Source organism: Hypanus sabinus, chromosome 17 (assembly GCF_030144855.1).
Source record: "Hypanus sabinus isolate sHypSab1 chromosome 17, sHypSab1.hap1, whole genome shotgun sequence".
Classification (NCBI taxonomy): domain Eukaryota; kingdom Metazoa; phylum Chordata; class Chondrichthyes; order Myliobatiformes; family Dasyatidae; genus Hypanus; species Hypanus sabinus.
In genome coordinates, this window is record NC_082722.1 from 11,863,751 (window position 1) to 11,878,426 (window position 14,676).

General features: G+C 44.6%; 1 protein-coding gene across 1 annotated transcript in view; it reads right to left on the reverse strand.

Moving 5' to 3' along the window:
- Window positions 1–12,876, reverse strand: part of LOC132406688 (endonuclease/exonuclease/phosphatase family domain-containing protein 1-like) — an 83,997-nt gene extending 71,121 nt beyond the window's left edge. The window contains exons 1-2 of the mRNA XM_059992543.1: window positions 12,667–12,876; window positions 5,514–6,394 (exon numbers count right to left, since the gene is read on the reverse strand). Of these exons, the coding sequence (XP_059848526.1) occupies window positions 5,514–6,385 (872 nt within the window). The 5' untranslated portion in view covers window positions 6,386–6,394; window positions 12,667–12,876. The remainder of the gene's footprint in view (window positions 1–5,513; window positions 6,395–12,666) is intronic.
- Between the last annotated feature and the right edge of the window lie 1,800 nt (window positions 12,877–14,676).

The following is a 14,676-nucleotide window of genomic DNA, read 5'->3' on the forward strand; positions in this document are numbered from 1 at the left end:
TCCTGTCTATATTGTCTTGTAACCAACAACCTACATCTCCATCCACAACTCCTCCAATCTTCAAGTCATCTGCAAACTTACTCACCCATCCTTCCGTCTCTTCATCCAGGTCATTTATAAAAATCACGAAGAGCAGGGGTCCCAGGACAGATCCTTGCAGTGCTCCACCAGTCACCGACCTCCGGGCAGAATACTTTCCTTTCAGTACTACCCTCTGCTCTCTTCCTGTAGGCCAATTTTTTATCCAAGCACCCAAGGTTCCACTGATCCCATGCCTCATATCTTTCTGAATGAGTCTCTCGTGAGGGATCTTGTCAAATGCCTTGCTAAACTCCATGTAGACCACATCTACCACCATACCCTCATCAATTTCTTTTGTTACCTCTTCAAAAAACTCAATCAGGCTCGTGAGGCACAACCTTCCCTTCACAAAGCCACATTGACTATCCTTGAATAGACTATACTTCTCCAAATGCTCCTAGATCCTATCCTTACGAATCTTTTCCAACAGTTTGCAGGCCATCAATGTAAGACTCACCAGTCTATAGTTCCCAGGATTCTCCCTATTACCTTTTTTAAACAAGGGAACTACATTTGCCATTCTGCAGTCCTCTGGCACCTCCCCTGCAGCCAAAGAGGATTCAAGGATCATAGCTACTGCTCCTGTGATCTCTTCTCTCACTTCCCACAGCAACCTGGGGTATATCACATCTAGCCCTGGGGACTTATCAATCTTGATGTTTTTAAGAAGATCCAACACTTTTTCTTCCTTAATCTCCACATTGTCCAGAACACAGGTCTGTTCTATTTCAACCTCACTCTGATCAAGATCCTTTTCACTTGTGAATACTGAAGCAAAGTATTCATATGCATAGAACGTCTTGGGGCTCTCCTTAATCCTACATGCCAAGGCCTTCTCATGACTCCTTCAAGCTCTCCTCAGACATTTCTTAAACTCCTAAACACAAAGTACACTACAAATGCTATGGTCAAATCAACATGTACAAAAGCTGGATGAACTCAGCAGGTTGGGCAGCATCCGTTGAAATGAGCAGTCAACGCTTCAGGCTGAGGCCTTTTGTCAGGACTGAAGGAGGAGGGGGCAGGCACCCTATACAGAAGGTGGGGAGACAGTGGAAGGTGCCAGGTGAAAAACCAATCAGAAAGATCAAGGTGTGGGGGAGAGGAAGCAGGGAGGGGATAGGCAGGAGAGGTGAAGAAGGAATGTAAGGGGAAAGCACTATGGGTAGTAGAAGAAGGCAGAATCATGAGAGAGGTGATAGGCAGCTAGAAGAGGAGGCAGAGTGAAAGTGGGATGGGGGAAGAGAGAGGGAGGGAATTACCAGAAGTTGGAGAATTCAATGTACACACCAAGGGGCTGGAGTCTACCCAGACGGTATATGAGGTGTTGCTCTTCCAATCTGAGTTTGGCCTCATATGGTAGTAGAGGAGGCTAGGTATGGACATATCCAAATGGGAATGTGAAGGAGAGTTGAAGTGGGTGACAACCAAGAGATGTGGCGGACGGAGCAAAGGTGCTCAATGAAGTGGTACCCCAATCTGTGTCGGGTCTCGCTGATGTAGAGGAGATCGCACCGGGAGCACCGGATTCAATAGCCTCACCTACCACCCCACCAGCATATTATCCTCCGCAACTTCCACCACCTTCAACAGGACCCCACCACTAAACACATCTTTCTCTTTCTACCCCTATCTGCTTTTTGCAGGGATCGTTCCCTCCGCAACTGCCTGGTCCACATTTCCCTCCCCACAGATCTCCCACCTGGAACTTATCCCCGCAAGCGCAAGTGCTACACCTGTCCCTACACCTCCTCTCTTACCACCATTCAGGGCACCAAACAGTCCTTCAAGGTGAGGCAACACTTCACTTGTGTGTCTGTTGGGGTAATCTATTGCATCCAGTGCTCCCAGTGCATCCTCCTCTACATCAGCGAGACCCGACGCAGATTGGGGGACCGCTTCGTCGAGCACCTCCGCTACAGACAGGATCTCCCGGTTGCCATCCACTTCAACTCTGCTTCACATTCCCATTTGGATAAATCCATACATGGCCTTCTCTACTGCCATCTGAGGCCAAAATCAGATTGGAGGAGCAACACCTCATATACTGTCTGGGTAGTCTCCAGCCCCTTGGTGTGAATATTGAATTCTCCAACTTCTGGTAATTCCCTCCCTCTCCTTTCCACCATCCCACTTTCACTCTGCCTCCTCTTCTAGCTGCCTATCACCTCTCTCATGATTCTGTCTTCTTCTACTACCCATAGTGCTTTCCCCTTACATTCCTACTTCACCTCTCCTGCCTATCCCCTCCCCCACCCCTTGATCTTTCCTCTGACTGGTTTTTCACCTGGCACCTTCCACACTCCCCCCACCTTCTTTATAGTGCCCCTGCCCCCTCCTCCTTCAGTCCTGACAAAGGGTCTCGGCCCGAAACGTTGACTGCTCCTTTCAACAGATGCTGTCCAACCTACTGAGTTCATCCAGCTTTTGTACACGTTCTTAAGCTCCTTCCTGGCTAACCTATATTTCTCATGAGCCGCTCCTGCTTCCTGCTTCTTGTATCTAACATATGCTTCCTTCTTCCTCTTGACAAGTTGCCTCGCGTGTTTCGTTAGCCATGGTTCCCTTTTCCTACCATTTTTTCCTTGTCTCAGTGGTACAAACTTATCCTGAACCCAGCACAAGTGGTCCCTGAACTTCCTTCACATTACTTCTGTGCTGTCATCCTTGAACATTTGTTTCCAATTTTCTCTCGCTAGTTCCTTCCTGCCTCATCCCTTCATAGTTAGCCCTTTCCCACTTAAGCACTTTCCCATTTTGTCTATTTTTATCCTTTTCCATAGCTATGCTGAAGCTAAGGGAGTTGACTTGATGACTTGACGTGGTCACTCTCACCAAAATGCTCCCCCAGCAAGAGGTATGCCACCTGACCAGGTTCATTACCCAGGACTAGATCCAGTATGGACTCTCCTCTCATCGACCAGACCACATACTGTGTCAGGAATCCTTGAACACACCTGACAAATTGAGCCCCATCTAACTCCCTTGCAGTCAGGAGGTGCCAGTCAATATGAGGGAAGTTGAAATCACCCATAATTACAACCCTGTATTTCCAACACCATTCTAAATTTTGCCTGCTTATCTCCTCGGTGTCCCAAGGGCTATTTGGGGGCCTATAGACTACTCCCAGCACAATGATTAATCCCTTCTTATTTTTGACTTCCACCCACACCAACTCAGTGGACACTCCCTCTGCAGTGTCCTCCCTTTCTATAGCCGTGATACTATCCCTGACCAGTAATGCTACTCCCATCCTTTTCTACCTCCCATCCTATTCCTTTTAAAACACCTGAACCCCGGTACCTGCATCAGTCAATCCTGCCCTTCCTCCAGCCAAGTTTCAGTAACAGCCACAACATCGTAGTTCCATGTACTGATCCATGCTCTTAGCTCATCCCCTTTATTCCGAATACTCCTGGTTCTGAAATAGACACATTTCAACCCCTCTAACTGGCTACATTTATGTTTTGTTCCCTGCCTGTCCTTCCTCACCAACTCAGAACACATAGCATCATGCCCTTGTCCTTCTACCCTAACATCTGCACTCACATTCTGATTCCCTCCACCCTGCCAAACTAGCTTAAACCCTCAACAGCTCTAGAAAACCTGCCCTCCAGGATATTGGTCCCTTTCCAGTTCAGGTGCAGTCCATCTTTTTTGTGCAGGTCAGACCTTCCCCTGAGTAGATCCCAATGATCCAAAAATCTGAACCCCTGCCCCTGCACCAACTCTTCAGCCACACGTTCATCTGCCATAACTTCCTGTTCCTACCCTCTGTCTTTTGGCACAGGCAGCAATCTCGAGATTACCACCCTTGAGGTCCTGCTTTTCAACTTCTCTCCTAACTCCCTATATTCCTTCTTCATGACCTCATCCCTACTCCTATCTATGTCATTGGTCCCCATGTGGACCATGACACCTGGCTGCTCACCCTCTCTCCTGAGAATACCGAGAACTCGATCTGAGATATCGCGGACCCTGGCACCAGGGAGGCAACAGACCATTGGGGATTCTCGATCTCTCTCACAGAACCTCTTATCCGTCCCCCTAACTATCAAATCCCCTATCACTACTGCTCTCCTCTTTTCCCTCCTTCCTTTCTGAGCTGAGGTTGTTGCAAAGTTCAGCACTGATTGGGTTGGCCAACTGGTCAGTTCAGCTTACTTGCTGAGCAGCATGAGTGAAGAAAAGGACACAAAGCAGTATCAGGGATGGGGGTTTGAGGATGATGATTTAGTGGTGACAAACGAACAGTCTGCCAGTGAAACATCTGTGTACTTTGCAGGTAGTCCTTTACTAAAAAATAGATGTAACAGGAAAATAGACCCTTGATTAGCTGTCTGCATCGTTAAGTAAATAGTGGCATACCTTGAGTGCTGGAAGCAAGCTAAAGAACCAAAGCTGCATTATTGAAACAGATACTGAATAAATATTGACTTCTAAACTGGTTTAAAAGGGAATGTTCAGCACTTTGTGTTACCCAGATAATGCAGCTTAGTCTAAAGCAGATTTTCTGTCAGTCATTTAGATGTTAGGAAGTCAAATGCTTTACCCAACATGGCTAAATCCACATTCTGTAAAGGGAGGATTACAACTGTTGATTGTTGGGTTGTTCTAAACATTCACTCTCTGCCATTAATGCATCATGGCTACAGTATATTCTATCCATAAGGATATCATGTAGCAACCCATAAACACCTTTTCTCCAGTCATCATAGTTCTAGCTACCCAGGGTTCAATCTGTTCACACAGGCAGCACTAGAAGAGTTTGCAGTTTGCATGTTCTTCCTGTTTGGCCCATAACCCACTGAACCCATCTAAGTGTCTTTCCAGTGTTGTTAATGTACCTGCTTTGATCACTTCCTCTGGAACCTCATTCCACATACGGACTACCCTCTGGGTGAAGAAGTTGCCCTTCAGGTTCCTATTAAATCTCTCCCATGCTCCCTTAAACCTTAAGGACTTTAGATCTTGATTCTTTAATCCTGAAATAAATGACCATATGGATTCACCCTATCTATGCCCTTCCTGATTTTATTCTCCTCTATAAGATCATCCCTCATTCTCCTATGCTCCAATGAATGAAGTCTAAGCCTGAACTGTCTCTCTCCATCACTGTCTCCTGAATCCTGGCAACATCCTGGTAAAACTTTTCTACACTCTTTCCAGCTTAATAGACACCAGGGTGGCCAAAAATAAACACAATGTTCAAAATGTGGCCAAACCAACAGGTTTTACAGTTAAGAAGTCAGCAGACCAAGGGAAGCTCATGGAGGTACCAGTTGTCAATTTTTAGTGGATTGCACACTCAATGGGAGGCTGAAGGATTTCTAGGGATGTGCAGATAGAATGAAGCATGAACAAAAATGCCTGGAGCTTATAGATTACAGGCGATGAGGCAAATTGAATGAAAGAACAAAGTTATTACAAACCCATGCTCAAGTAGGGTCATGCAGATGACTTCTCTCACGCCTGGGTTGTTGACCTTGTCCAAGTTAAGCCCCTGCAGGTTCCAAGTGCCAATACGAATCACCTTCCTGCCATCAAAACAGCCAGTGAAAGCTGCTTGTGGGGAGCACAGCGAAGGGGTGCGAGGACAGAGGCCAGGGTTCAGTCTCAGGTCCTGCAGACTGCAGAAGGAAGGTAGGGCAGTGCACAGCTGTGTGGAGGTGGAGGTAGACATGGTGACGGGCTTCAGGAAGGCAGCACTGAGCCTGGAGTTGATAGGAGTCAAGGAGAAGGCACTGCTTCCGGTTACCCGCAGCAGGTCATCTGCGTGTCGATATGGCCGGTTGTGGACGATTCGGTGGGCCAGCTCTTTGGAGACCCCAAGCAAGTCAGTGAGCTGCTCCTCTGAGGCAAGGTTGATGTTCAGCTGGGCACAGGAGAGGAGGTTCAGATAGTCCATGGAGCGGGAGCGCTCTCGGTCTTCCGTACTAAACAGAGGTCTTATCTGTGGCCTGGTAGTCCCCAGGCCAACCTTGATATCCAACTGCTGCGGTACCATGTCCCCCACACAGATCTCGGACCTTATCTGCTGCAGCCTAGTGGCCCCAACTCCTGTCACCAGCGCCACGTCCTCAATCTTGCGGAAGCCCCCAATCCTGTCACGGTACAGCACCACATTGTGTGCCAGTGTCCGGTTGATGCCCGGCAGGGTCATCAGCTCCTCCTCAGCTGCTGTGTTTATGTTGACCTGATTGCTGTGCAGGCTGTCTGGGGGTGTGATTGGTCGCCCCTTCGGTGGCTTCATCCCTTTCAGGTCCCGCTGGGGCCTATGACAGCTCAGTTGGTAGCCCATCATGTAATCGTCCTGGGAAAATTCAAATACACTGTGAAAGGCAAGGCACAGAACTCATCAGGCCAGGCAGCAACGATGCAGGGAAACGAACAGCCCAGATTATTTAGTCACCTACCTTAGAACACTAGACACTAGAATACTACAGCACAGTACAGGCCCTTCAGCTCTCGATGTTGTGACGACTCACATATTCCTTAAAAAAGTACTAAACCCACACTACCCCGTAACCCTCTACTTTTCTTTCATCCATGTGCCTGTCCAAGAGGCTCTTAAATACCCCTAATGTTTTAGCCTCCACCACCATCCCTGGCAAGTCAGTCCAGGCACCCACTCTGTGTAAAAAACTTAGCCCTGATGTCTCCCCTAAACTTCCCTCCTTTAACTTTGTACATATGCCCTCTTGTGTTTGCTATTGATGCCCTAGGAAACAGGTACTAGCTATCCACCCTATCTATGCCTCTCATGATCTTGTAGACCTCTATCAAGTCCCCTCTCATTCTTCTATGCTCCAAAGAGAAAAGTTCCAGCTCTGCTAACCTTGCCTCATAAGACTTGCTTTCCGATCTAATCAACATCCTGGTAAATCTCCTCTGCACCCTCTCCATAGCTTCCACATCCTTCCTCTAATGTGGTGACTAGAACTGAACACAATACTCAATACACAATACAAGTGTGGTCTCACCAGAGATTTGTAGAGTTCCAACCTCTCTACTCTTGAGCACAATCCCCCTACTAATGAATCCTAGCATCCCATAGGCCTTCTTAACTATCCTATCAACGTGTGCAGCAACCTGGAGGGATATATAGATTTGAACCCCAAAGTCCCTCTGTTCACATTCTTAAGTAACCAACCATTAACCCTGTACTTAGCCTTCTGGTTTGTCTTTCCAAAATGCATCACCTCACACTTATCTGCATTGTGTTGCTTTTCACAAAAGATTAACCTCAGTGACACCAAAATAGCCTGGTTTGATTTTAGGAGGCAATAAAATAGGAACTAACAAGAAATGGTTGCTAACACACTACTTTTTAGATCATTTTCTTCTTCCTACTCAATTAGTCTTATGAAGGGGACATATCCCTACTTATTTTCCTCTATTCTGTATCGCATATATCTTTCCCCCACTGCTTCCCACATCATCTGTCAGCACTGTGGGGCAACTTTCTGTACCAATTCACCTACGCATCTTTGTGGCACGGGAGAAAACTGTGGCCTGGAGCAAAACGGTGCAGCCACAGAGAAAACTAGCAACTGCTGACAGGCAGTGCTGGAGATCAGGATAGATCCTGGGCTGCTGGAATGGTGATGAAGCTACACAACTCACTGCACTATTGTAGCACAGATAGTGTAAATAAGATAAAGATACACACAACATGTTGGGTCTATGACTGACAGAACATGTGTGGTCTTGCACAGAACTGGTCTGGCCTTGGTATGCAATGCTGCCTTAGTGCACCTTTTCATGTGTGGGCTAATGTTCAGACTAGTGCCTTTAGAATTTGTATTGCACATTGTGCTACCTGCAATTTGTGTCCTTGGGATTGATACTCCTTTTGTCATCCACAGGTTAAAATGACACTGATGGTTATCTGCCCTTGATAGATTTTTAATTTTAATTTTAATTTCTGATGTTTTCTTGGTGAGATTGTAAAAGATGGAAGGATACAATGATTACAAAAAGATGCATAATGCAAAATGATGAGAGTGTAAGTGGAGTTAAAAACCAGTAATATAGTGCAGGGATCTTTAAATATAGAACAAGATAGTGATCTAAATACAATGGGCTCTGTAATTAGCTCTCCAATGACATTAATCATTTGCCTTCCTGCTGCTGGCTTAGTTAACAGAGACAATGATTTGCTAATAAGTATTTCTGTGAAGTTTATTCTGTTGTTTGCTAATTTTTCTTCTCATACATTCAGGATCAGTTAACAATTTTTGGGACCCTCTGCCCAGATTCCTTACATAACCATTATCACAAAGCACATTAGTTGTTTGAAATACCTTAGGGGTATTCTGATCCAGCAATTGTATGCCATCCTATGTGAATAATAATAATCCCAATAATGTGTTCCTTTATTGTTTGTCATTTTTTAGTATACCAGTGTAAAGGAGAAAAAAGTTATAGTTACTCTGGATCCAATGGAGCATTAAAAAAAACACAATATGCATACAAAATAATTAAATATAAATATTAAACCAACCTGTGAAAGGCAATATCCAAGTAACTGTTGGGAGTCGCAGTGTATGCTTAAGAATAGCTTATTTACATAGTCTGATTTTATGTACACAATGTACAGGAGTATCAACTTTCCTTTATTAGAACCATGTAGTCATGGGGCACTCCAGCACAGAACCAGGGCCTTTCAGTTCATACCGAACTGTTATTTTGCCTAGACCTGTCAATCTGCACATGGACCATAGCCCTCCATACACTTCTCGTCCATGTACTTATTCACAGTTCTCTTAAACGTTGCAAATAAACCTGCATTCACTACCGCACTCTCTCACCAGCCTCTGAGTGAGGAGGTTCCCCCTCACGTTCCCCTTAAATATTTCACCTTTCACCCTTTAACATATTACCTGAGACATAACTTATTCAACATTTGTCTGTAACTCATGTCCTCAAGCCCTGATGTTTGAAGGATAACAGTTTCTGAACCTGGCGGTGTGGGACCCAAGGCTCTTGTACTTCTTTTCCAATGGCAGCCGTGAGAAGAGAGCTTTCTTGTGGCAGCTGTCCATGTAGATGTGCTCAATGATGGGGAGGACTTTTCCTGTGATTAGTTAGGCTGTATCCACAAGCTTGTGTAGGCTTTTCCTTTCTTGGGCATTGGTGTTTCCATACCAGGCTGTGATACAACTAGTCAGGATACTTACCCTTCCCACTTCTTCTATTCCCCTTTCTGATACCCCTCTTACCTCTTTTCTCCTCGCCCTTCTGTCGCTTCCCCATGGGAGCCCTCCTCCTTACCTTTCTTCCATGGACCACTCTCCTCTCCTTCTGCATTAGTGCATTACCTTTTCCATCACATGCCAGCTTCTCACTTCACTCTCCTTCCCTCACCACCTGGCTTCACCTATCACCTTCCAGCTTTTACTTCTTCCCTTCCCCCATCATCTTATTCTGGCTTCTTCTCCCTTCCTTTCCAGTCCTGATGAAGGGTCCCAACAGGAAATGTCAATTGTACATCCTTTTAAATAGATGCTTCCTAATCTGCTGAGTTCCTCCAGCATTTTGTGTGAGTTACTCAGGATACTCTCCACTGTCTATCTATAGAAGTCTATCAAGGTTTTTGATGACACGCTAAATCTGCACAAATGCCTAGGAAAGTTGAGGTGCTGCTGTGCCTTCTTTGAATCACAGGCTGCATCACAGCCTGGCATGGAAACACCAATGCCTTGAATGAAAAATTCAATGAAAAGTAGTGGATATGGCCCAGTCCATCACTGTAAAACCTTATTATCATCAAGCAAATCTGCATGAAATGCTCTCACAAGAAAGCAGCATCCAACATCAGGGACCCTCAAGACCCAGATATGCTCTCTTCTTGCTGTTGCCATCACGAAGAAGGTACAGGAGACTCAGGACTCACACCTCCAGGTTCAGGAATAGTTAGTACGCCTCAACGATCAGGCTCTTGAACCAAAGGGGATAACTTCAATCAACTTCATTTGCCCCATCATTTAAATGTTCCTATAACTAAATGGACTCACTTTCAAGGACTCTTCATTTAACATTCTCAATATTTATTGCTTATTTATTATTATTATTATTATTATTTCTTTCTTTTTGTATTTGCACAGATGTCTTTTGCAAACTGGTTGAACACACTAGCTGGTCCGGTCTTCCATTGACTTTGTTATGGTTATTATTCTGTAGATTTATTGAGTATGCCACAAGAAAAGGAATCTCAGGGTTGTATATTGTGACATAAATATACTTTGAAAATAAACTTAATTAGAACTTTGAACTTTGAAAGGGCACATAAGTCTTGCCTTTTCTCACAATAGATGTTTGCCTGTATATTTAAGAAAACTGCTGTTGTTCTAGGATAGTGGTGGAGTTGGGAATGTATAGAGTGGAACATCAGTCTTCTGGAGGATGGGTGAAACCCAAAAATGAAGCAGGTAACGAGAAAGACATTTCAAATTCCCTCCCTCCTGCTCCTACAGGTTCACTAATTAAGTTAACAAATTCTTTGCACCTATGCAAAGTACTGCGAATGCAAATAACACAATGTAAAAAATCTATACTGTTCTTCTCTCCACAGATTCCAATCAAAACTTGTACCCAAGGGGCCACCTGCACTCATAGTGATTGATGCAACATAGATCTTCGAATATTACAGCACAGTCCTTCAGCCCAAGATGTTATGCCAAACTTTTAACTTAAAGATCAATCTAACCCTCATCTCCCACACAGCCATCCATTTTTCCATCATTCAGGTGCCAATGTAGGAGTTTTCTAAACACCCCTAATGTATCTGCCTCTACCACAACCTGTGCCAGGGCATTCCACGCACTCACCACTCTCTGTATGAAAATCCTACCTCTGACATCCTCTCCCATTATACTTTCCTTAAAGTTATGCCCCTCATATTAGGGGCATAATTTTTGTCCCTGTGAAAAAAATCTTTGGCTATCCACTTGACCGATGCCTTTTATCATCTTATACAATTTTATCTAAAGAAGAAAGCAGTAAAGTAGGGAGTAGACACTAACCATAGTCCTTTTATATGTATTTAGGCATGTGCTAGAAGAGATTACAGGTCCTCCCCACATTACCAATGTCTGATTTGTGGACACCTTCTATACACAAGCGATTATTTGAAATGATGGGGTGAACGGACATGAAATTACTAGTTGTTGCAGAGCTGCAGGCTTCTTGTTCATGTGGGAAGGCCATTTCCCTGTGTCTTTTCTCCACCACCCCCGAGCTGCAGCAATCAGAAGCTGGATGGAACTGAGCAGAGCCAAGAAATTCGAGCAGACTCGTTGGCTCACTCACTGAGTTGGTGAGGGTAGTTGGCAGTCGCTCTTCCCACACCAGCTCACGCTCTCACCTCAGCTGTTTCTGTGATCCTCTCCCACACACTGGTGGTTGGTCACCTCCAACTGACAAACCATTTGAGTATGGACTGTACATGGGAACCTGGGGACTACCAGTAGAGGGATGTTATCACTTTGAAAAGTTGCAGCATCCCTACAGAATCCTGGGATTTCTGGACCACTGGGAATGATACTGAGAACCTGAGCCCATGCATTGGGAGCACTAAGTAACCGCTTGCAATCAACAGGAGGTACATGCCACTTCACAAATCTCAAGCAAACCAGCTGCAAACATATGTACAAAAGCACGGTACAAGGGTGCATTAAAGCCACACTGCATATGAGGCTCACACCCAATTCTGACCAAGGCCGTATGTGAAAATTACCGTAGGTTACACTACCTCCAGGGTGGAGCAGTCTGTGATTCCCATATTGGCCTTCTCAGTCACCTTAGAACCCACAAACTGGAGCAGAAGCAAATCAGCCTTGAACTCTGGGCTCTGTCTGAGAAGTTTTGTGAAGTGCACCGTTGTAAGGCTTCGCGGTAAAATGCTAGCTATTTTATAAACATGTTGGGACTATAATAAGGTAGTCATGGAGAAATAATAATGAAGTCTTTTGAGGTTCCAAATTTCCTTTCCTTGTGTAATGCATTTTGCTGGACCCATGTCCTGTTATACTGTGTGTATGTATTCTAGAAAGTTCAGAATGCCAGATTGATTAAATCACTAAGCTCCTCATCTAGAGTTCTTTTTTTTAAACAAAGCATTCAACTAAACTAAACTTTCAGTTACACACTCACCTGCAACATAGTAATACAGGTCTCTTCTGACAATCCTAGATCAGGAAGCTGGAACAATGCCAAATTGTCAATACTCTGTTGACAAGTTTTGATAGAGTTCCACTTCCTCATTTGCACTCAGGATTGCATTTCTGCCTTAAATTAACATGAGTGAGTTTTTATAAGACTAACGTCTATATTCTTCATTGTTTTGCCAGACATTCACTGGGTCTAAACTACCATTTGAAAGAAGGTGAAGTGTGAGTGTTTGGTTCTGGATGAAACTGTGACCGGCTGATTGACCCCAGTGGAAAGAAAACACTGCTAAAAACTGAAAAGAGAAATTTAAAGTGCTCCACAACTTGATGGAGATTTCATCCATTTTGCTGCTGGTTTTAACCTAAATCACATAAATTTACTTTCCAGTGAGTATTTGAATGTAATATTTACCTGAATCGCGTTGGTGAAAGAATGTTGTTTTCTTGGCCTCCTGAGCACAGGTTCTGGTTCCAGACACTTACAGGAAGGATCTATATTGTGTGCACACACTAACACATTTGTATAAATACTCTTTTGCAAGGTTGATAGACCAGATATCAAGCTTTACAAGCTCTGTGCATATCTCTTTTTGTTTGGGGCAGGCTCACATAGAGAGGTACTGCCTTGGGTCAAATGGAATCAGAGAGAAGGCGGGGTTTACAATTATCCATTTGACGTTTAATTTTTGAGTACCGCCCCTTAAAGGTACAGTTCCTTTTCGTCCCTTCGGTTGTATTCTACAATCAGCTTGGAACTATTCTTGGGTTTATAACTTTAATCAAGTGAGGGATTACTTATATTTCATTCCAAAAGCAAAAAAAAAAGCAGGTACAAGCAAGCATGAGGAAATCTGCAGATGCTGGAAATTCAAACAACACACACAAAATGCTGGTGGAACACAGCAGGCCAGGCAGCATCTATAAGGAGAAGCACGGTCAATGTTTTGGGCTGAGACCCCTCATCAGGATTAACTAAAAGGAAAGATAGTAAGAGATTTGAAAGTAGTGGGGGGAGGGGGAAATGTGAAATGATAGGAGAAGTCTGGAGGGGGTGGGATGAAGCTAAGAGCTGGAAAGGTGATTGGTGAAAATGATACCGAGCTGGAGAAGGGAAAGGATCATGGGACGGGAGGCCTCAGGAGAAAGAAGGTGGGGGGAAGCACCAGAGGGAGATGGAGAACAGGCAAATAACTGAATATGTCAGGGATGGGGTAAGAAGGAGAGGAGGGGCATTAACGGAAATTAGAGAAGTCAATGTTCATGCCATCAGGTTGGAGGCTACCCAGCTGGTATATAAGGCGTTGTTCCTCCAACCTGAGTTTGGATTCCTTTTAACAGTAGAGACATGGATAGACATATCAGAATGGGAATGGGATGTGGAATTAAAATGTATGGCCACTGGGAGATCCTGCTTTCTCTGGTGGACCAAGCGTAGGTGTTCAGCGAAATGATCTCCCAGTCTGGGTTGGGTCTCACCAATATATAAAAGGCCACACCGGGAGCACCAGACGCAGTATACCACACCAGCTGACTCACAGGTGAAGTGTCGAACAAAAAAAGCAGGTGCAAGCAGAAATAAAAACAACTGTGAGAAAAATCCAGCAGGTCAGGCAGCATATGTGGAGAGAGAGAGAGAAACAGATAATGTTTCTGGTCAGTGGCCTTTCATTAGAACCGATCATCAACCAGAAACATTAATACTGTTTCTTTCTTTACATTCACTGCTGTTTCCCATTTTTGTGCACCAATTTCCACCCCTGCTCTGTGATGGTTTATGAGCAGGTTCAAACACCATCTATAAATTCACAGATGACATATTGTTGATAAGGTCTCAGATGGTGACAAGGAGGTGTACAGGAGTGAGATAGATTGACTGATTGTGTCACAAAAACAATTTCACACTCAATGTCAGCAAGACCAAGTAATTGTCTGTGGACTTCAGGAAGAGAAGTCAGGATAACAGATACAGGTACCAATGTTCCTTGAGAGGTCAGTGGCAGAAAGAGTGAGCACCTTCAAGTTGCTTTGTGTCAAGTCTCAGAAGACCTATCCTGGGCTCAACACATTGATGCAATCATGAAGAACATATGCCATCAATTGTATTTCATGACAAGAAGATTTGGTATGTCACCAAAGACTCTTATAATTTTCTGTAGATGTACGACAGACAGCATTCTAACTCTTTGTATTGCAGCCTAATATGGAGGCTCCAGAGGACAGAATCACAAGATGCTGCAGAACGCTGTAGACTCAGCCTGATCCATCATGGGTGCAACCCACCCCGTTATCAAGGACACCTTCAAGATGTGTGCCTCGAGAAGGTGGCATCTACCACAAAGGACCCTCACCATTTGGGGCATGCCCTCTTCTCATTGCTACCATCAGGGAGGAGGTACAGGAGTATTAAGACCCACACTCAATA